This window comes from Arvicola amphibius, chromosome X (assembly GCF_903992535.2).
Source record: "Arvicola amphibius chromosome X, mArvAmp1.2, whole genome shotgun sequence".
NCBI lineage: Eukaryota > Metazoa > Chordata > Mammalia > Rodentia > Cricetidae > Arvicola > Arvicola amphibius.
The window spans coordinates 106095825-106120517 of NC_052065.1; the positions used below are offsets into that span (position 1 = coordinate 106095825).

The 24693-nt window shown below is 35.9% G+C and overlaps 1 protein-coding gene across 3 annotated transcripts in view; it reads left to right on the top strand.

Moving 5' to 3' along the window:
• Positions 1-24693, top strand: part of Tenm1 (teneurin transmembrane protein 1) — a 572293-nt gene that overhangs the window by 418954 nt on the left and 128646 nt on the right. For all 3 annotated transcript variants that reach the window (XM_038316304.1, XM_038316305.1, XM_038316306.1), the window contains exons 16-18: positions 13705-13824; positions 19900-20161; positions 22580-22847. In XM_038316304.1, the coding sequence (XP_038172232.1) occupies positions 13705-13824; positions 19900-20161; positions 22580-22847 (650 nt within the window). The remainder of the gene's footprint in view (positions 1-13704; positions 13825-19899; positions 20162-22579; positions 22848-24693) is intronic.

Consider the following 24693-nt stretch of genomic DNA (forward strand, 5'->3'; position numbering starts at 1 on the left):
ACAGGGATGGTGTAATGTCTGTGAAGATGCAAGTTGCCCACAAAAAGGCCTCTAGGAAACTCAACTCAATTACTGTTTTTTCCCTAAATACAACTGACCCTGTAGCACAAGTTTTTTTTTCTTTTTTCAATCTACTCCAAACATGACTACAAAGTAAACCACATAATCTACATGCCCTGTATTACTTATTACTTTTTAATAATGTAAATAGGTGAACAGAAGCATTATTGATTTTTAGTGTCTAAGCATTTAATCACTATTAATAATGTAGAAGGTTTTTATAAATATGTAAAAACAAGAGTACATTAAACTAAATGACAGCAGTAATTTGCAAAGCCAGACATTTCACTCACCATCGCTAATGGAGAACTGAATTTAAAAACAACATCTTACTAGGGTTACTGCAACCACTGACAGTAAGTCTGGCCAAACTCATTTATCTACTTAGTAACTATGAAAGGTTGATCCCCACATTACTCTTCGTCATGTGTCTTTATCAGATGTTGTTCAAAATTATGCCACAGATGCATTTTGTTTAGCCTGACATTTATGAAGAGACCAAATGTAAAAGTTTGATTATAAAATTCTTCTAGAAAATTCACAAAGCTAAGCACTGCCAGGCATACAGTTATATCATAGGAAATGTCCAAAAAACAGAGAAAGATAAAAATCACATTAAAAGAAGAAACAATATTCCTAACCATCAGTTTACTGAGTGCCTATGTATACTTCATTGCTAAACTAATATATACTTTTCCTTTAAGATTAAGCTAATAAACTCATATAAGAAGAGGCACCCTGATCATATAAGAAGAGGTACATGGTGTCCTATGTACCACCAAACATGATGTCAGATACCTCAGGTCCCTCCAAAATGACAAAAGGTCTACTTTTATGATGAGAGAATATTATTATATTTCTCACCTAGCATAATTTTCAAATACTGTTTTAAAATCTGAAAGTTTGGCCTAGAAGATACCTCAGCAGTTTGAAGCACTTGCAGTGTGAGCCTGGTAACCTGAATTTCATCTCTGACACCCATTCAAAAATCCAGATGGAGTCACTTTTGTCTGTAATCTTAGCACATCTATGGCCAGAAGCTTGTGTACACAGAACAGAAGCAGACACTAGAGAAACCCTGATCCCCCAAAAAGTGGAAAGACAGAACCAACATCCAAAATGTTGTCCTCTGACCTCCATACATGTGCTGTGGCAAATGCTCCTACCTATCTATCTCTATAACACACACACACACACACACACACACACACACACACACAGCACGCAGCACGCAGCACACATGTACGCACACATTAAATAAATTTATAAAATGTTAAAAAATTAAAACTCTAAAATCTCACAGCAATGCTGCTGAACATAATTACAGAGGCCTCTTGTAATAGCTACACTTAGCTGAAAAGTTCTAGAACTGGGATCAAATTTAGTACATCACTAAGCACGTGATACTCATAATGAACTACAAAGCAAAATGAAGTTAAACAAGATGATAGGTTTCCTCTACTTCTATTAATGGAGCAATGGCTGCATTGTGGGTTGTTTTTGGTTCATACCGGGATGTGTGTTATGTTCATACTATATATTGTTATCTCTGATTTATAACATTCCTTAATCAAGTTCTACAGGGTCAAGGGTCAAGTCAGATTTCCCCTTTCCATATTTTGAATATCTATTGCTATCTGGAAAACTGCATCAGGTAATGGATTAAAGTGTTCTCTTCTTATTATCTCACAGGTCTATGGGTTAGAAATTCAGATATGAATGATGCCTTTTCTCTGTTCCATTATGTGTGGGGCCTCAGAACGCATTAAATAGCTGGAGGCTGAAGCAGTAGGACAACAGTTGGGAATCTTTCTGTGTACCTTCAGCATTTCTATAAGCTATTTGAGTTTCCTGATAGCATGATGAATAACCAGCTTTGTGTTTGTCACAACTCTTATATTGTGTCTCTACCCTATAAGAATGAGTGTCCCAGGAGACAGAAATGGGAGATGCCAGTCTCTTAATGAATGGGCATAGAAATTTTTCAAATGTCATTTGTGTCATATGCTACTGAACAAAGCCATCAAACAGCTCACCCAGATTCCAAAGGGAGGGCGTGGGTCCCACTTCTTGATGAGTGAAATATGAATATTTAACTTTCTTTTATCTACCATGACATGTTCCCAGATCCTAACATATTGCCTCACATAGAGCAAGTTCAAAATTTAGCGTTTCCTTGAGCGGCTTAGCTGCAATGATTTTCCTTGTGAATCTCACATAGCCAATGATGTCTCAAACTCCTGATGCTTTGGTCTGGACCTAGTGATTTCGGGCTTTAAATGCATGTACCTCTATACCTGGCCTAGTTGCAGTGATTTTGAAATACAGGTGTTCTTTTCACATTTACCAATGAAATCAACCAATATTGGTTGCATAGAATGCACAGATATTATTAGGTACTTAAGTAAACCAGTTCTTGAATGTAAAAGCAGCCTAAAGGTAAGATTCCAAATCTCCAAACAACACAGAAGCAAAACTCATAAAAGATGAAGTGATTATGTAGCAGTACTAAAGTAATCACTCATTTTTATCTTATAATATCTTCCACCACTGTCACAGCCTGCCAATAATTGACATCATTCATAACTGTGTACAAGCATCAATAATTCTTTCTACCTTCACTGGACTAGATAATCAAGATTTAGTGCTAAGAAAAAAGCTAGAAAATAAGGAACAACATCAAGTAGTTCAAAGGAATACTGCTGTTAACGTGCTCATTTTAGCATGAATTATTTTCTTCTGACTCATTAGAAAACAAAAGAGGTACCCCCAAAGAATTTAAGATCCTTAAACAGGAAATTCCTATACTCTTCTTACCCAAGCTGTCTTCCTCTTTCACTGTATCCCATTCAATAATAAAAGCTCGATTAGTCATGATACCTGGTAATAGCCATAATTACTTACCAGATCTTATTTAATAAAACATGTTTTTCTGCACTTGCTGAGCTGAAGATATATGCCATTTGAAATCCTATTAATGGCAAAACAAGTTATTGACTGAAGACTGAGGTTAGAGGAAGGTTGCAGGAAGATGAACACGGTAAGCAAAGTTGTCAGCGTGAAAGGAGACTGAAACCTAACAGTAACCGCATATATACTCATTGTTTTTAAGTATATGTTTTATGAAAACTAGTATTTTCAGAGTAACGTATGACTTCATTCTTCTTCAGAAGGAGATAGGAATGATATCACATTCCTCTGACATTCTTAATACAAAGCAATATCCTGATAATGATACATTTTTTAAGACTGGCAAACCTTTGTATTTACTCATTCCTTCTACAAATATTTCTTCAGAAACTATTCTGCACCAAAAATTGTATAGAAGGGCGTAAACATAAATAAGACAGTCCTTTCAGTTACAGAGTTTGTACTCAAGAGGAAGAAGTAGTCAAATATCAAGATCTAATCATTACACACTGTATATATGTAAATATATATAATCATGTTGTATCCCATAAATACACTAAAATACTATGTTCCATTTAAAATTAAGAAATAATGATCTGGGGATATAGATCTGTGATAAAGTACTTTACTAGCATGTTACAATCCCCAGATTTTATCCTTGCCTCTGCAAAAATGTATCAAGTAAATATGTATTTACTTAAAATAATTATACATTGAAATAAGTTTGGTGGATCTGGAATATTAGGTTTTTCAATGAACCCATTGTTCATCAACTCAGTGCTCTCAAGTTCAAGTTATTTGATGGAGGAGACAGGTAACCTAGCTTGCTATAAGACAAGAGGTATCCTAGTAGATACAACAAAGTCATTAAACCATAACAGAAATGAGATTGACCAACAGGTTTTCAGCAGTAACACGTGATGGAACTAATTGGTTCTGCTGAACACAAAGAATTGCTAAATTGACACAGCCAAGCAACTATTGATGACTTATAAGAAAAATACAAAGAATATTTAGACAGACAATGGCTTACCTTTGTACAAGCAGTTCACCCTTTCTTGGTTAGGGCTCTAAATTTTACTGCAATTTAAAGTTTTTGTACTAAGTAAATGAATTCAAAGAAAAGAATCAGTCATGGAAAAAAAAACTCCATTTACCATAATAAAAAATCCCACTAACTACACTTTCGAGTCATATTATCATGATAGATCCTACAGTTTCTTTCAAGGTAACCCGAATATCAGAGGATTGATAACCATTTCAGTTGTGATTTATGAACATTACTACATTTACGTGGTTGATTTGTTCATCCAGTGATAGACACTCTTCTAGGCTCTAGGCTATAGGGGACAATATCTTTTCAAGCATGGCAAGGAACACAGGCCATAATAAAAAAGAAATTGAGGAAAGAACAAGTACTGTCAAGTGAGATTTAAGGGAAAACAGTCAGAGACCAAGAATGATCACGTTTGACAGAGTGGTCCAGAGAAGCATCCCTAAGGAGCTAACACTAGATCAGAGTTTTCACAGTGCATGTCTGTATGCCAGATGATTAGGACATGAATATTTCTTATTACTTGGACTCTTATACAATAGATTTTTACACAAGCTGAGCCTGCTATTCACTTTTAGGTGTCGTTAAAGTAAGATTCTGTGACATTACATGCAATGAGAAGTAAAACAAAACTATGTAAAAAAATTACTACCTGGTAGTTATTATACAAGGTTTTACTGATAAATGCTCAAGGGCCCTGCCCAGGAGTACACTGATAAAATCTGAATCCCTCAGACAAACTGAATAGGCTTTACAGAAAGAAAATAAGCTGTAGCCCTCGACTATTTCATCATTAATGAAGGAAAACTGTAACCAGTCTTCATCAATTAGTTGAACTCAAAAGGAATCCAATATATAGCAAACATTTACTGATTTAGAATTATTTTTATAAAAGAGAAAGAAAGTTAGTACTTTATAGGGTTTTTAATGAGTTACATTGTTATTACAGTATTCAAGCATCTATGTTACCAGTTTTAAGATTTCATAAGTAACTAACTCCCAGAATTCCACAATATAGTTATTTGTAATTTCACTGAAGTACAAATTTGAATCCATATGCTTCCTGTTTAACTTTCTAATGAATTACTTATGAAAGCACTCTATTTGTTAATGGCAACTTTTCAGATATTTTTTTTATCTAGGAACATGAAAAGCATCAGACCATGTATGCTAGTAGTGGTTGGTGAACACACACACAAAGCAACATTTGCTGAACAAACTAGTAGGCTAAGAACACAGGTACTGGCATTCTCAAATTTGTCACCTGTTCACCTTCGTTTCTTTAAATAAAAAAAAAAAGCACTATTTATGATCTCCCCACATCTGGGAAAGATCTGCCAGTATGCTTGTGCTGCGGGGGGGGGGGGGGGGGGCTCCTTGTAATTCTGTCTTGACATCTTCCTTTTCCTGAGAAGCCTCATTTGTTTATCTCCTTTGCAGTTGTTGTCCTAGTGGGAAGGAGGGTTGTTGATGGTTGCTAGTAAAGCACTTTGATCTCATTTGTGTGGAAGGTGTTACATGTGTGAAGGCAGGATCTCCTGATTTTCAAAAAGAAAACACATGTTCATGACACATTTAAAAACTTATAAAGTGCTGAAGGTTCCCAGATTTATAGTGCTGACTAGCTACTGAAATCAGCAGTCAACACCTGGAAGTACCAAAAAGAAAAAAAAAGTGCAAGTTTCACTGCTTTGAGAGTGCTGTTGGACAAGGAAGAATGAAAAGAAATCAGGGGAAGTTTTCAAAATGGTATTTAACTGATTATTATGAAAATATAAAACTCAAATGTTCTGAGATACAAATTTTTAATTATGAATATCAGTGACTCTCTACAACTCATCTGAGCACAAAAAATATTTTATTTTATTTTAGCTGACTGATTAAAATCCAAAGGCCCAAATCTTTATTGCTATGTCCTGGTCAGACTATGTGCTTTTGGTCACTCTCTAGCTGATTCAAGATGTCATTTTGTTGTTAGAGAAATTAGGTGGAGTATGTCTGACATAGTACTTGCTTCATAGTAAGTGCTTAGTGTTTTATTTACATAAAATGCATATTTACTATCAGACAATATGAGCAAATAATTTGGAAAGCCCAACTCAAACAAGTCACCATTTTCCTGGGCGATACCATTGATCTAAAATCTCTGTGAGGTTGTAGGAAAGAAGACAAAGAAATGTGATGGCCATTTTACAAAGTTGCTAAATGAAGCCAAGAATAATTCCGTTTCTTAGGAAAATTTGCAGTGGCAATTGCAAGGAAGCCAGAGCTAGAGCATAGCCATGCCTGTAGCTAGACCATGCCGTCCTTAACAGCAGAAACAGAATCCATGCCCGGGAGATGCCCAACAAGAAGGGCCTGCCCTATATTTAATGACTCTCCATTATATAAAAGGCAGGTCCACAGAGAATGATAGAGAGGTTAATGAGGTTAACAAAGCCTCGGAAGGCTGATTGCAAAGGTAGACCATTTGAGTAATGTTAGGATAATCAAAATGCAAGCAAACCAGAAACAAAAAAAAATTAAAATAAGTGCACTTCAGACTATTCAAGACTTGCTGCAAGGGCTTACAGGACAAATATTTCAGGATTCAAATTCCAGACCAAAATAATCTTGTGTCTAAATGAAGCAAACTGGCACTTACACAGTACTGAAAATGTAACTGCGTCGTCAGTTTTCTTATTGCTTCAAAACACTTGATCTTTTTCCCATTACTTTGGGGATCTCAGGCATCCAAAGCAAGCCTACTTTTGACAAGCAATTACCAGGGCAGATGGGAAAATGGCCACCCTACCTCAGGGTGAGTGCCCCCATTTTGTTTTACTTGAAACATCACTAGCCATGAGGAAAATAATTCTGCTTAAAAAGCTATCTGCATTTCCATCGTGCCACCTTTCCCACTGCCATAGGATGTTGATGGACAATACTCCCAGCTTCTTTTAATGGTACCCACTTGTAAAGTATTATTTCTTTGGGCTAGTAACCAATGTAGTAGGTGTAAGTCATCCTGCTCTATTTAAGCAAAAACTAATGAAACTTTATTAGGCTCTCATATGAATACGCACTGCACTCGCATTTTTTTTTGAACATGAGCTTAGGTTTATGCTTCAGCATTAAGTGATTTTGTCGTGCTGCATTGACCTACATAACATATCAAAAACATCATGTATTCTCTTGAAATACTCCTCCCGCTTAAAAAAAAAACAGTATTTAAAAAATCTCAAATGTATTTAAATTAGGAAATATTGAACAGTGATCATATGATAATATATAAATTAGTAATGGGGTAAGTGTGCATAAATTAAGCATTTGAGAAGGTCTATTCATTCATTTTGCCCAATGGCGCAGATATTGTTTAATTCTCTGAAGCAGCCAATTATCAAACAAAATCTCCATGATGAGTATGTTGGCTTCTAATAAATGAACTGTAAGGCATCTGTCACATAGGAACCTCAAAGTGGTCTCTGAAATTCCTTTAAGCAGTGCCATGAGGATATGACGCAAGCACCATACAACTTCAGATTTGAAAAGAAAAAGAAAAGTTGAAATTCTATTAATTGTTTCTGAGCATGTGCTGTGCACTCCAGGCATCCAGAAAGACACAGAGGAGAAAATCACATAGTTCTTGGCCCTGGTGTGGTTCTCTAATAAGAAAGAGCAAGAGATCTCTGTCTTCCCAGACAGGATATGACATGTGCAATGACGTGAGTATGAGCGCCATATAATGAGAACACTAGGACAGGAAACATTGGCACTGATCTGGAACCGATGAATTGGGTTAAAACATATTTCTGTTTTATAACCTCTGGTTCTGAAGCTACCCCACAGTTCTGTGATAGTTCACCCATCTTTTGTTGTGACAATTTCAGCGTGATTTCCCAAATGCCAATTGCCGCAAACCTTTATCCGGAGGCTTTTATGGAAGAATTAAAACTCAAGGATTTCATAGTAGCAAGATTGTAAATTGTTTCTTTTCCTGCCTTGCTATGGTTTGTGCTCTCCGTCTCCTTCCCTAGGAGTTTATACATCTTAATTGGCTGATTAGCTGATAGCCTGCTTTCACTAATGTTTGGCCTTTACACATGCAGGATCCACAGCACTCGGGAACTTGTTAAATCTGTAAGCTCTCGGGTCCCACATCAGACTTTACCGAATCAGATAGTCTGTGGACATGCCAACTGAAGTTCAATCTTTCCTTCAACAAACCCTCCAGGGTATTGAGGTATACATCCCATCAAGTCTGAGAATCACTGCCTTATAGGAGCGAAAGATTACCACAGAGGCGTTAGGACTGACATCCCAAATTGCACCCTGAAGACCTTCCTATTTATTTTGAGATGGCAATGAATAATGGAAACATCATGAAATCTTTGTTACAACCACTCAGAGGTATTTATATTCCAATAAGGCCCCAGAAGCAGTATTTCACCCTGAATGACACAGCTCTGGCTGCAGGATTTATGCTATGATTAACCCCTGTATAAGATGTGATAAGAATGCTCAAAGCAGGCCTCGTTATGCAGTCTGTCTCTGACCCTTGAAGACTTAAACAAACCGACGATCAATTCAGGAACTTACAGGGCAAAATTCAAACACTAGTGAGCAAAGAAGTCATGTGGCCTCTCCAGCCCTGGCCCTCTCAGTCTTCTTTCTTGTGCGGTGTTCAGCTTGTGGAAAGGACTTCGCTCACCTGTTCCTATGGAGCAAGTCCCCTAACCTGTCCACTTACTACTTCATCCCCAGCTAGAAAGGTCCTTGTTTTTGAATGTTATACTTCAACACTTGCTTATTATGCTCAGGTTAGCAACAAAAGCAAATAGCTGTAACTTCTCTGGCCCTAAACCTCATTTTCCTTGTGAAAGATTTTAATCAGAAATACAATGCAGTAAATTACATCTTCTTTCAGCAATTTAGTTTTTAACCTTGTTGTTCAAACCAACTTCTGTACTTGAGGTTAATGTTGTTGCCAGAGGTGTCAAATGAATATTGGAAATTTGACAGAGAAGACAAAAGACAACAAATAAGGACAGAGGACAATAGAACCAAGGGTTGATTGAAGGCTAGAGATAATTTGACTGCACCATGAAAATAGCAAATACAAAATGAATTAGACCTTTTGCATCAGAGCTGTCTAACAAGCAGCTTGTTAGTTAAATAAGGCTCTCAGTAAAGTCTGTTCTTCAAATATATCTCCAAACACTTCGAAGATTCACCATTTAGTTAAAGTGAGGAAACAATTCCCTTGGGGATGCTACCTTAGTATAGTGACAACAAGCAGGCAGCTTGGAAGCAGGCTGTATTCTCCAGAAAACAGGAAAAGAGACATTTGTGAGGGATGATCTTCCCCACATGTGTTTCTAAAGCCACACTGGACATGCCATCTAAGTTCAACTTACCTTGTTCTAAGCAAGCATGGCAAGGAGATGTTCTTGTTAAAGATTTAAGGAAGCAAAGCATCGCATCCATGTCTCTAAAGCAATCCAGCAAAGATGCAAAGCATGCAATTCCTGGCATTGAGAGTACACAAGCACAAAGTGCGCGCGCGTGCACACACACACACGTACACGTACACGCACACACACACACACATACACATGCACATACACACACACACACAAACACACATGATCATACTGGAAAGATCTGCTGGTGCAGAGCCAGCATAGGTACAGTCCAGAGCTTATCTTCTATTATCTGACTTAAAGGCTCTGAAGATTTCTCTATGATATTGAATGGACAAGGTTTGTGGGACGGGGAGGAGGGGGGGACATGATCCTTAAAGGACCTGGATTTGAGGTTAAGCTAGTTTGAGGTTTTATTTTGTTACATTTTGCTTTGTTGTGGTACTGGGTATTTAAGCCAGAGCCTTATACATGTTATCACTGACGTACCTTATCTTGTTTTAGATATTTTTATTTTTATTTTACACTGTACTGACCAGGCTGACCTTAAACTCAATGTGTATCCCAAACAGGTCTTGTATGTTGTGATCTTCCGGCCTCAACCTCCTGAGTAGCTGGGATTAGAGGCCTGTGTTAACAGGTCGACCCTGAAGGGAATTTTGCTATGACAAGCTTAACGTGCCAAGGGCAAGTCAAGTGGTTCTGTCTATATTAGATACAATTGGAGAAATCTGGTACTCTCTGGAATATAAAATGGGGTGATACCACAATGGGAATAAACAAATGTACACAAAATAACATTGGGCTTATCAAAGGTATGTCATGACTACACACACCTCACTCCTCAACCAGAGTCTTGAAAATACATGGCTTGCACAGGTTGCAAAAAACAACACTCAAAGCAAGTTATATAAATGGTACAGAAATTAAATATCCTCAGGGAATCAGTAAAAGGAGGACAGACATAAGGATAGCATCTAGAATTAGGAAGCTATTTGGGTTTAGAAAATGAAGTTCACAAAATGGCAACATAAAGGCATAATCAACTCTTCTGGCCACTTGAAGCTGGGTACCCTAGGGGAGAACTTGTGCTCAATACTTTTTTGTTTTGAAACCCAGAGTGTGCCTGAGAAGATTTTTCCCTAGTTTTCTATAGGCAATATCAGTCAAAGTTGCTGCAAATTAAGAAGAATGTTTTAATATTGTCCCTAAATTTAGATAATGTACACTGACACTAGATGGCTGATACTGGTCAGTGATTAGAGTAAGCACTAGGAACTCGGGTGGAAAAGAAGCTAAGAATTCTTCTGGTGAAAAAGTGGATGTCATGGAGTATGTAAATAATGAGAATAAATGCAACAATATATTGGGGATCTTAGAGCATTTAAAGCCTAACACATTACAAAAAGAGCTCAATGCTGATGAATGTAAAATAATACGTTTTATGGAGCGTTATCATTCTATAAGTTGCTGTGGATCATAAAATATGAGGAATAAAAAAAATAGGGGAGTCGAAAGATAAGTGTGTGCACATTATTTATGAAGGATGGAGATTGAAAATGAATGAGAAGAATGGATAGACAATGTCTTGAATAATGATAACTTTGATGAGTAGTTATCATACAAACCTGTGTGTGTCATAAAATATGAAGAATATTAAGAACCAGAAGAGTCAAAAGACAAGTCTCCTCAGAATGAGATACAGAATGAGGGAAGAGAGGAATCCAGGGAATTGCACAGAATAATGATAGCTTTTATGACTTTTTCACTCACTGCCCTGGATCCTTCATAAATATAAGCCATATAGAAAACAAAAGTGCAACAAAAAACAAGGGACAGATCTGTGTCTGTCATAAAATATGAGACAATAATGCCAACCAGGCTTGACAAAATAAAAACAAAAATAATTGAGTCTAGTACAACTGTGGAAAGATACAATAGCCAGATTAATGTGGGCAAATAAAATGAGTGAGTCTAGAATTGTGTTACCTAAATAGAGTCAGCAAGCACTAGCTAGGCATTCACATGGCAACTCACAACTGTCTATGACCCTAGTTCCAGAGGATCCAATGCCCTCTTTTGGCTTCCATGAACACTGTGCTCATGTGGTACACTTATATACATGTAGGCAAAACACTGATACACATAAAAATTATAAATCTTAAAATAAGCTGTTACTATAGGAATGAAGAGGTTTTGTTTATTTTCCTTATTGTTACATTGGGTTTAGAACCAGATTTGCCTGATTTGTCAATAGTAGTTCAAAATCTAGATCTCAAGGACTGTAGATTTCTTCTATGTTATAACAAATAGGATTTTAACATGAGAATGGTTGAGAATCAGATACGGCATAGCAGGTGTTAGCGTTCAATTTACAGGTCAATGATCTGTATCACAGAACTAGGAATATTGGTCTGGCAGCTCAGAATATACAAAAATTCTGGTAGCACTAATTATACTATTTTCCTTTGTGTAATACTTAATGTCTTGTAAAACATGCTGCCGACTGTTCTTGGGGAACTCCAAATAAGTCCTATCAGCTTGACTTAGAATTAGTTTCTCCAACTGCATTAGAATTTAGTAATGAGGTTTATTGTCTAATGCAAGCTGAGGTTGCTACCTATCTTCATCTGGAGATGCTTTGGTTGTGTAGTTTCTGTTCTCAGAGGCTCTTCTGTTACTATTAGCTTTCAGGAACTTGCCTCGAGTGTTGATTATGTTGAAAGAATATAAAATCCCAGGGTAAAGTTATTAAAGTTAATCAGAAAATCTTGGTCCAAAAATCATGGCCCATCTGAATCTAAGATTTATCTTTCCAGCACACCATGAATCCTATGTAATAAAGGAAAAACAGACCATAATATTCAAGGCTTTAGCAAAATCATTGACATTATTACTTTTCCTTGACCTTGTCTGTTTGAACAACAAAACTCATAAACAAGAGTTCAGAACTTCCAAAACTAGAACTAGAATCTGATGAAAACTATCCCCTCCTTATTACTCACACCTCCAACCAACAGCAGAGCAGGGGAAAGTCCTAGATTTCAATCTATTCCATGACCCTCATTTTAAGGTATATACTCCTAAAATGTGTTATAATTTATCAGACAACTTCGAGCTGAAAGCAATGGGCACTTTTATGACTGTATCCTTTAGGAACTAGAATAAAATATCATTTTGACCAAAAAAATGAAATTTATGTGTTTTTAAGGGAAGTATCCATAAGTGCTTTACTTAAATGAGAGAAGAAAAATAATATCATTACAGAATACCATATCTTCATTATAGACTTCAAGTTCACCCAAGGTAGTGGGGAGAGGCTTCAGTAGATAAAGCACTTAGCATGCAAGCTGAGTTCAGGTCCACAGCATCCATGTAAAGCCAGACATCATAGCACACGTCTACAATTCAAGTGCCTCTATAACAAGAAGGCAGGTGAAGTTAGGGAAAACCACAAGAGCTAGTGGGCCACCTAATCTGATGCATGCAGCAGCCAATAATTAGAGGCACTGTCCCAAACAAGGTAGAAGGTGAAGGCCATTCCCCAAGATTATCCTTGGACCTCTATTTGCAAGCATAACACACACCTACCTATGCACAGTATATACACACACTGTTCATCCATTTAACTTCACTTGCTTGGTTCTATTTTCTAGACATAGTAGCTTGGCAGTGTGCATCATAAGCTTTAATATATTCATTCTTGTATGCATTGATGCATGGAAAATACACACAAAAACTGATACTTCTGATTACATATAATGAAAAGCCCAGAAAGAAGAGGGATGTAGGTGGTCAACAGGGACTTCAATCATAGCTAGAAAGCATTTGTATATTAACTAAAGCCATTAATTTTAATTTTGACAAGCAATAAAGTAAAATTGCATAAATAGAGCACTCTCCTAAGGAGATAAGTTCAGTACAGAAAAAAATGAAGAAACAGCATGTCTTCAAATAAAAGGTAAATTGAACAAGTTGTGGAATATTGCTTTATGGATAAATTATGTAATAACAGAAATACATGTTCTCAATGTATCAGATAATACCAATAACATAATATTAACGTAAAATGTCAGAATTATGAATGATACCTAATATGATCTCAATGTTGATGTGTAAAAAGCTTGCTATCCACAAAAGACTGTTAGTAGTTATTTCTGGTTGGTGAAATGACTGTTCTCTTCACTAGTCTTGAGTGTTTTCCGAAGTTGCTACAACTTGACATCTATATTCTTATCTTATCTTGCTTTTCTGACTCCCTTCAATATTTTGTTGCAGGCGTGCCTGTGTGATTCGAGGCCAAGTAGTAGCTGTGGACGGAACCCCTCTCGTGGGAGTCAATGTCAGTTTCTTGCATCACAGTGATTATGGTTTTACCATCAGTCGGCAAGATGGAAGGTATGCCTTTTGCTTCTGTTCATTGTAGAAGCAGAGCATTGACATGTAGCCATAGGTAAAGCCAGGACTCACTCAATATGACAGGAAGAGTAAGTAAGACCCATTTTCCTTTTTGCTATATCTAGAAAAGCAAGTGGTGACATTTATCCCTTCTCTTTCCAATTTAGGTCAAGCCACATTTCTCCCGTTACACTGTTATTTTCAAGCCCTCTTGAAACACTGAGCACATGGTCCCCTAATCCCATTTACAAATCTAACCTCAAATTTTAGTGACATGATGCCAATAATAAATGATGAAGTCTGGAATCCATAGGCTGTTCTTTCCCAATAGCCCTAAAAACATTTCAACTCTTTTAGAAATGACCATGTAGAAAGATTTCCTCTAAAAGTTCGAAATTCCATCATGTTAATTAAGGGCTTCCCTGCTATTTGAAGCGTAGCTGAGGGATAGCATGGTAGGATTGGCATGGGCAGGGTCTGGCTTTGATCCCTAGCATCACAAAAACAAAGCACCCTTCTGGGGCACCTATTTCCATAGTGACTCAACCGGTTTGCTGGCAATCATGGCCAACCCATATGATGATATTGCGTTAATATGAAGAAACCAACCCTCAGACTTCTAATGAATTCTTAAGGTTCTCTGAGACCTGGGAAGCATGCCCTCAAAGTTAAGCCTTTTCACTCTGAGAAAGGATTTTCTCCCAAAAACATTTTTGTTGCTGTCACTTAGACAGACACTTGTTCAGAATCCTTGAGTCAATAGACCTATGTGTCCATCTTGAAGGTAGCTATTTATGACACTCAGGAACACTATAATAATAGTCTTGGGGTGCCCTAGTCTCCAGGTAGCTACCCTTAACATGTCCTACTCATAAAAAACCACTTCAATACTCATAAAAGACCTGTTGGTGCAGAACTTTATCACAGTGTGAGGGACTATCTTATTTCAAGAACCTACAATCAAACCTTATTAGTCCTGCCCACTTCAGAAATGCTAATTGTACAACTTGAGCTCTGCTGAATTTATTTTTTGAACTGCCTGTCAAGAAAATGTGTGTAAAAATTAAAGGCCATAAAGAGAAGGTTTTTAACCTACTTAAGACAAGAAACTGGTTTCAGAGAGCTTAGAAATTATTTGTATGTAAATTACATTACTAACCAGTCATCTAGTTATAATAACAATCTTCACAAAGCTGTTAGGGAAACAATATTTCCTGTCAAATAGTCCATAATTAGAACTCTCTGTTACTTCAAGCAGACCTTTCTCTCATTTGAATTGAATGACAGAATTTTGCACATCCACTCACCAGTAACTGATACACGAAACTACACTCTGTCATGCCAGTATCTTGAATCATGCATATTACTTGAGAAAAGAATTATTTGTTTGACTTCTTATGACCTGTCATTGAGGTGTGATGGGGCTTCAAGTTGAGTCAATGCTTCATTTTATCTTTATAAAAGAATCTAAAAGAATTTTGATGTCTAAAATATCTAAAAGCTTCTATTTCCAGATTACAGACATTATAGAGAATAATTTTTGTTGACATTTGTACACTTTGTGTTTAAAATGCCAAGACCCTCCTCTGATGAGCTTTCTGTGAAAAACAGGTTTATGTAAATGAGAGATACTAGCAAGAGTCCCCTCTGGCAATGACATTCTTCTTGGGATTCATAAAGAGTGTATACGTTCAAAATATGTACCCTAAATGCCATCCAGACTGTCCCATTAGCATTTCTCAGACTTAATGTGACTGTGATAAGATTTTCCTTTTATATGTCTGCTTGTTGCTACCTCAAACTAAGAACATTTCTAAAGTACAGTATCATATGTAAAATACATCCAAAAATAAAGATTATAGAAAAGCTGATATATCATGTAGATACTAAGTAAACAGAGTGTGCAGTACAAGATTCTGGGAAGGCCCTATGTCTCCATGTATCAGTCCTACAAATCTACTGCAGTACTTGTAGTTCCTACCAGCAGCATCCATATCTTGGGGAATTCACTTCTGCAAGCTTTTGTCAAATAACATTTCTATGTGGACTACAGATTGTCTCCATTATTAACAAATTTCAAATTGACAAAATCTTTTCTAGAGACATGGAGAAGATACAGGATATGAGACAAAAGCACTATAAAACTAAGCAAAAGGAAGGATGATGATGGAAGACTGAGACCTCTGTCTAGATGCTCAGATAGAAGTCTATATATATATATATACTCAGATAGAAGTATATATATATATATATATACTCAGATAGAAGTCTATATATATATATATATACTCAGATAGTAGTCTATATATATATATATACTCAGATAGAAGTCTATATATATATACTCAGATAGAAGTCTATATATATATATATGCTCAGATAGAAGTATATATATATATATATATATATATATATATATACTCAGATAGAAGTCTATATATATATATATATACTCAGATAGAAGTCTATATATATATATATATATATACTCAGATAGAAGTCTATATATATATATATATACTCAGATAGAAGTCTATATATATATATACTCAGATAGAAGTCTATATATATATATATATATGCTCAGATAGAAGTCTATATATATAAGACTGAGACCTCTGTCTAGATGCTCAGATAGAAGTCTATATATATATACATATATATATACTCAGCAAGAAAAGGACAAGAGTAGCAGAAAAGAAAAGTCAAGTCTAAAGAAAGCACAAATTTGTATTAGAGTTTCCTGTATGCCAAATATGTTTATTAATGTCATTATCTTCCTCTTCATAATAACCCCTATGGGTTATTATATCTACTATTTGTATCTTCTCCTTTGGGAAAAAGGCAAAACTTACGGAGATTAACACAGGTGGTGAGGATAGAGCCCACGATTTCAGCTCAGTCTATCTTGTTCTTTCAATGATTTACCACCTTCAGTATAGAAATGGAACTCACAGTCAGTACAGGGCTGAAATAACTTTTACAAGTAGGTTCCTGAGAAACATTAGATGTTTCAGGAACCTTCTGTCAAGGTTGGAAGATAAAGGCAGTTCCATCTGATCCACCCTGATTGATGGATATCATAAGACACCATAGAGGTCTCAATAATTTCCCACCTATGAATAGGACTGGTATGACATCTTACAGATTGATGAAAATCTGCAAACAACCATTCATGGGGCTTTTACACTTATTGTCATATAACATAAAAACATATTCTTAGTAATATATCAATGGAGGTGATTTTGGATAAAAAAAAGTGTGAAAGAATAAGATATTCTGAGGGACTTCTGTTTGGCATTGCAATGGCTGACATTAATTTTAGGGCATAGATCTGTCTTCTGCTTCCATGTCAATAAGTAAGCCAGACAGTATTTCCTATGTACAGCCAGGTGGGAAGAAGGGAAATGAGAGTCGAAAATAGAGAAACCAGAATATTTATATGTTAAGTGTAGAGAGATCTAACTTAATATATATATTTGTTTTATTTCCAGAAGTAGTAGCTATAAATATATAACTACAGCTTATGGAGATATAAAATCAGCCCAAGGAGAGTTTAATATGATAGAGATGATAGAGTTAAAACTCAAACTCCATATATATATTGAGAGAGAGATTTGAATTGATTTCAAGAATTAGACTTATTGTGGAGTCTGCTCATCTAATATCTATAGAGCAAGTTGATCCACTGAAAACTTTAAAGAACAACTTGTGCAGGATCTGAGGAAGATTCACTTAGTTTTGTTTTAAGTCTTTGAAATGGTTGACCCACTCACATCATCAAGGAAATCTCTATTACTTAGTGACAAGTGGTTGTAGAAATTAACCTTATCAGCAAAATATCCCCATACCAAAATATCTCCCCCAATATTTAAGATTTATATTTGGTTGAGTAACCAAGTGTCATAGCTTAACCAAGTTGAAACAAATACCATAAGAAGCCTAGAGGAAGTTTTGAGAAGAACTCAAAAGGCAGTAAATCTTCCTGAAAGTAATCAAAAGCTAGCCTACAAGTTATTTGAATTGTAACCAAAAATGTGTAGAAAATTTAGTCAGAGAATACATCTAATTTGAGGACAATGCTAACATGTGCTGATTCCCAGCTATGTACTCAACACTTAAGTGTCTTATTTGCAGCTGTAGCTGTAAATATAAATTTACCATATTGGATCAATTTGAATACTATATAACTACAGTTCATGGAGATTTAAAAAACTAACTCAGACACAAAGTTAATATGATAGAGATGAGACCCAAACTGAGATGTATTTAAAGTCAAACTCATTCTTCCCACAAAAAAGTGGCTGCTCTCTTTGCTTACTCTTTGTAGAAACACAATATTTCCTAGATAGCTATGTTATTACTTGAATAATCTACCTTTTGGGTCTTTATATTTGTTGTTGTTATTGTTTGTTACTTTTTTCAATAAATAAGCACTCTAGACATAAGGAGTTAAGGCTTAATGTTTGTACAAAGCAAGTGCATTTGGCAAAGGACATGAGGTCAAGTCTACATAAAGGATGATCAAAAGGAAAGATTTCTTGACAAACAGTATTGGACTTTCCCCCATGACTTTTTCTTAAAATGCTTCTATGTTATCATGAATTCACCCTCTCTGTCTAAAGTACAAGCTGTTTGGATTCTCTTCTTGAGTTCAAATCAAGATTATTTCCTAACTTGGTTCGTAAATTCTCCTTTGGGAATTTGTCTTAATATTACTGCTACTTTACTTAAAAGGCAACAATAAAAACATGATATTATCCATCCTTGGCTACTAGTCATTCTCTTTACCTGGAAAATTTCTTCAACAAGAGATAAATGGTAATACTTGACTTACCCTAATAAATGTCACATAAAGGAAATGATAAGATGTTCATAATTTAGTCATTTTCCCTATCAGGTTTTTTAGCATTGAAGAAGTGTTTTTACTGAAAGACCTTTCTAATGTAGGGAGATGCATATATTGTTCCCTTATGTACTTGCATTGCTTTGACTATTAAGGAGCATTATATTATCTTTTATCCATTTTTAAGATGTAATGATAATGATTCATCATTTTGTTACTTTTTATCATATTCCACCTTTTTAAGTGCTTTCAAGTACATTACCTCAAAGACATCATTATACTTAAAAAAGAAGTGAGTTAGAACCATCAGTGCAGAATGAAATGAAATCTGAGGCTTTTATGCTCTGACACAATAGTCTTGTCAGGGACCACTTCTGTTGCGGGACATAGTTGGCTTACAGAAGAGATAGTCTTCTTTTGTTCAGAGATACAGAATTGCTGGAGGCAGAGTTGAGCAGGATGAGTTACCAGTTGTCTTACAATAAGAAGTCTGAATCAGAAATCCTAAATATGGAATTCAGGCACAATCAGGAGCAGGAGATGGTTGTCAGATGCAGGAGGTTCATGCACAGTTTAGTTCAAATTTCCCTGAACACTTTTCCTGTGCTGGTATGTTTCTCCCAAAATTATCTTAGAGACACTGTCTAATTTCTGACACTATATTTGTATCCCTGAAAAAGATACAACCTTTAACCTTTAACTCTTTCCTTTTATACACATGTATAAAAAATATATGTATGCATATATTTGTATATATATCTATATACTATATATAGTTACTTATAAAACTTTCAGGATGAGTATGCATATTTGAAATACTGCAAAATTTAGCTAGTCATCCTTATGTGATCCTTAACACAAGTGAAAGCAGTAATGTCAGATTTGGCTTTATAAGAAAAGCTTACAATTATTTGGTTTAAGACAATATTAAATTGGTTTTTAAGTCTGGTGAATATCAACTACTGGTACAAAATCCCATATCAAAAATCTACTGAGTGATAAAAAGAAATCACCCATGAAATGAACACCAAGTGAATAGAGATTTATAAAACAGAAAATAAAAGTGGAAATAGTTTTCCAAAAGTAAGAAATAAAGCTATAATTGAACTATTTTTATTTTAAAATTTGTTATATTTGAACTGCTTACATATTCATAGTACTTCTCCTAATTTTTTCCTCCTTCTCCTCCTCCTCTTTTTCCTTCTCTTCCTCCTTTTTGTTCTTCTTAGCTTTGACCTCGTAGCCATTGGTGGTATCTCTGTTGTCTTACTTTTTGACCGATCGCCTTTCTTGTCTGAAAAGAGAACACTCTGGTTGCCTTGGAATCAGTTTATTGTGGTGGAGAAAGTAATCATGCAGAGAATTATGGCAAACAAACCATCCTGTGATATTTCCAACTTCATCAGCCCAAACCCTGTTGTACTTCCTTCACCACTTACATCATTTGGAGGATCCTGTCCAGAAAGGGGAACTATTGTCCCTGAACTGCAGGTAGGTATATTGGGCTTCAAAAGTATAAACTTATAGTCATTAGGATGTTTAGCAATGTATTATGGCTAATTTTTTTCTGTCATGCTCACTGTTCCTAAAATATGGGTCCCTTGATTTTTTTTTAAAGAAGCATTTGAATGAAGTCTTTCTAGTCCATTATTGGCAAAGATATTAGTGCAGTATCTGTGGCCTGGAAATAGCAAGATGAACTAGCGGTCAAGAGAAATGCTCAACTTTGACCTAATTAATACAGTGCCCTAAAAAACATGGTGAGCTGGCTTAATAGTGATAGCAGTATAATCGATGATCTTGGAGTGTTGTGGTTCTGAAATTGAAGCTTCTTTGAAAAATCTGCTTTTCTTCCATTGTGCAGGCTGTATTTATTGTTGTTGTTCTCAGAAATCATGGAAGTTCTTGTTTAGCTGTATTTAGTAAAGGTGGTTTTCAAGCCTGGAGTGGGTGTGCTTTGTACAAAATTGCTTCTAAGTATTTGAGTTTTAGAGTGTAGAGTTCCTGAGAATTATTATTTATTGCAATTCAGTTTTAAGCCACTCCAACAGTCATAGTACTATTCCTAGATGATATTATAGAAACATTCTAATGATATTTAAAAGTGGATGTCAAATAAATGGACGTATGAGTCTTAGAGATCCAAAACTCAAGAAGTGTACTCCTAAAAGAGTTTAATGGACACTCCAAGATTGAATTAACTTTATTAAATCACAACAGCCTCAAAAGCGCTCAGAATTCACTACTAAAGACATCTCACACAAAAATAACCCTCTCTGGGAAAAGCAACACAAAGTGTTGGCTGTCTTGGCTATTCTAAAACTTTTCCTTAGGAAATAAGAAAAACACAAAAGTAATGAGTATATCTAAGTGTCATACTAATTCTTACACAAAGAAAAAAATAACAAAGGTTTTCAAAAATAGGATTGTGTATTTTCTTATGAAAATAAATACTAAGGTAACAAATGTGTTAACTACAGTTGAAAGAATTTTAAAAAGCCAGTGGACAATTTTAATATGAGACGTATAATGTAGAGGAGATAATACTGTACAAAGAATATAGAAGAGGGACTGAAGGAATGACTTGGAGTTCAGTACATGTGTCATTCTTCTTGAGGGTCCACGTCTGATTTCCAGCACCTAGATTTGGTAGCTCACAATTGTTTATAACCCCAGCTTCATAGGATCAGATATCCTTTTCTGCCCTCCCATGGGTACCTCCACTCATATACACATACACAGACACACACACACAGACACACACACACACACACACACACACACATCATTAAAAATAAGACAATTTTTAAAGGCTCTACAAGAGAGAATAGGTCATTGGAAAAGTATGTGTTGTTTTGTGTTTAACAGTCTGTTCTGTGGACTTTACATACAAGTATGAAGAATTTGAATGATAAAAAGTACTTTGTTAATAATAAAACAGGACACAAACAATATTTACGTGTGCCACATCATATTAAATTTACTGAATAATATGGATGCTTCAGCTATTCTGTTTTGAAAGATGAAAATGATGGAATAGAAGATTCGATTTTAGTTACCAGTTTTTGACATTTATTTCTATCTGTAGTAATAAACAAATAAGTAATAGCAGGTAATTTACAAAGCCAAATGGCATTTTCACTTCAAAACCAATGTTTACTACAAGATTTACAAAGGAATTAGTGGAAATTTTCTTTTCTGTCATTGGTGCCAAGTTAGAGAAACTTATACCCAGCCATTTGTACATACAGTCACAAAGGAAAATGTAAAAACAAAAAAAAACTGTGATTAAAAATTTGACCCCCAGATCATTCCAAAGCTCTAATGTAAACAAACGTGATGATTTCAATAAAGATTAATTCCAGGGATCCCATAATCTTTGTCATTAAATATCACTTGCTGAACCTGCTTCTGCAATCTGCAAACCTTCCTCTTAGGATACCCATCCTAAATAGGCAATTGATTTGAGATATGTGAACCAAGTAAGGGTGTGTGTGTGTGTGTGTGTGTGTGTGTGTGTGTTTATATAAGTAGAAGACCCCTTAATAGAACTCAGAGCATGGAATTGCTTGACATTCAGCAGTGTGATCTTTCCCAACCCTTGCTAAGCAATTTTTGGAAGACCAATGAAAGAATAAAATTGTTCTTTACAGTCATGCCTGGCAGTAGAAGATGAGAGCAATCTGTAGCATTGGCTGTATTTTTCATTCTCATTCAGATTTGATGGAAAATTGAAATTTTGGTCACCCAGTCTCCTAAAAATCTGGGAATACATGACTTGGCATCAGTAGATCCCAGTATTCACTGGCCTTTAGTCTGGTTCGCAGACAGCAAAGCATATATTAGCTTCCTCTACCTGTGGCCACTGGAGAGCTAATTTTTGTTTTGTTTTGTGTGTTTCAATTTTAGGTTGTACAGGAGGAAATCCCAATTCCTTCTAGCTTTGTGAGGCTGAGTTACCTGAGCAGTCGAACACCTGGGTATAAAACTTTGCTACGGATCATTTTGACACATTCAACGATTCCCGTGGGCATGATTAAAGTACACCTCACAGTAGCTGTGGAAGGGCGACTCACACAGAAGTGGTTTCCTGCTGCAATTAATCTTGTCTACACATTTGCTTGGAATAAGACAGACATCTATGGACAGAAGGTTTGGGGCCTGGCAGAAGCTTTGGGTATGTTGAAATATTTCTGTTTAAATAGCAGTATTTTACTTACAAAACAGAACGTACTAGATATGCTTTAATTTGATTTGGAATATTCAAAGATTTTCCTTCCAATTAAGGAATCTTAGGTATTCTTTTTCATTTAATACACACTTTAGACCTGCTTGGAATTCCACTTTGATATGTTGTTGCTTAAAAATTATTTTAGTTTCATGATAACAACATACCACAGGAATCACACAATATCAAATTTATCTTATAACTGTCTCCAGAACTGAATGTTGCCTTCTAACAGTGACCTTTGGTGTGGTGTTCTGCAAGCTTTGCTTTTGAATTTGACATTTAGACTGTCATTTCCACTTAGAAACTACAAAATTCTAACATATAGGCATCTCTACTTGTTATCATTTATGTCTAAGATGGCTATACTCCATTAACTTATTACTTCAGTAGGTTAAATAAAAAACACCATCCTGATTTCCTATTTCTTTTCATTTTCTGTAATCTTGACAGAGAATGTTACCATACAGACTAGAAATCTAGGGACAGATTAGAAGCTGAATCTCTGGAGGAGCTGTTTTCACATCCTTCCTTGGAAGTGCTTGCTGTGATATAACCCCACATAGCTAAGCAATATGTTTCAGACTATAGTGTATCAATTTTTTCTCCTTTTTCCAAAGGAAAATGAAAAGATTTGGTGTCCTTTCTCTGCCTAGTTAAAATTCAAATATTTGACTAACAATCTAATCTATGTTAGACTTTATTAGAATATAAGGAGCATGGGCAGGTTTGGATTACCTCAGTCCCTTCAACAAGATTTCACTGCTTCCCCCAACAGGGACTGGATCTTACTTATCAGTGAGTGTACCTCTACTGCTATACTAATGACGTTCCCTTTCTCTCATGTATTCAACTACTATTCTGATGACTTTATTTATCTTGCATTCAGATTCCTATTCGAAAGAATATCAATGTACGTCAGTCAATGTACAGCATAGAAAAACTCTACAATGTCAAACTCTACCAGCAGGCTAATTTCCACTACACTTCTGGCCAGCCAATGTTCATTCCTTCTTGAGTGTAGCAGTTACAAGAAAGTTCTAGAGTCAAACTTCTTCTCTAGGTTCAGTCTATTTTCCTAGTGAGTAGCCAGCTGTCTCCAAGCTCTCTGATCTCTTTGTCATCATTCTCTCCCTTGCCCCTTTAAGACAAGAAGACCTCCCAGAACTGCCCAGTACTGCCAGTCTGATTGTTTTCCACTACGAGTTTTTTCTTTAGCTTTGCCCGTACTGTCATTCAAACTCCTAGTAACCACTGCCTGAGTCCTTCTGTGACCATGACTGATATATACTCAAAGCCCCATCATCACCCACTCCAGATACTAGCTTGTTTTGCTAGGCAGAACAACCCAAAATTTTTTACATTTCTCTATAGCTTTTATCTTCCAGTTCTTTATGAACTTCCTTAGACCCCTCTTGGATGTAAAGGTTAGTTTAGTTGTTGGTGTTGCCATTGGCTGTTATTTTCTTAAACTGCAACATGCACAAATTTATCTAACATCCTGATGAAGGGCTAACTATTATGATTTCTACTATTTCCTCACAAGATTTACATACATGAAGCTGAACCTGATTTCAGAAAAATAACAGCTTTGTTGGGACATAATTTACATACCATAAAACCTTCCCTACATTTATAGAAGGCAATTTTCACAGTTCAAAATGTTCTGCAACCACCACCGATACCTAAATCTGGATCATTTTTCTCATTGCCCCCCACAAAGCCGCCCAAGACTTCAGCAGTTGTCTTCCCACCTATCTCTCTCCTGGCCCTGGAATCTGTTGGTCTCCTTTTT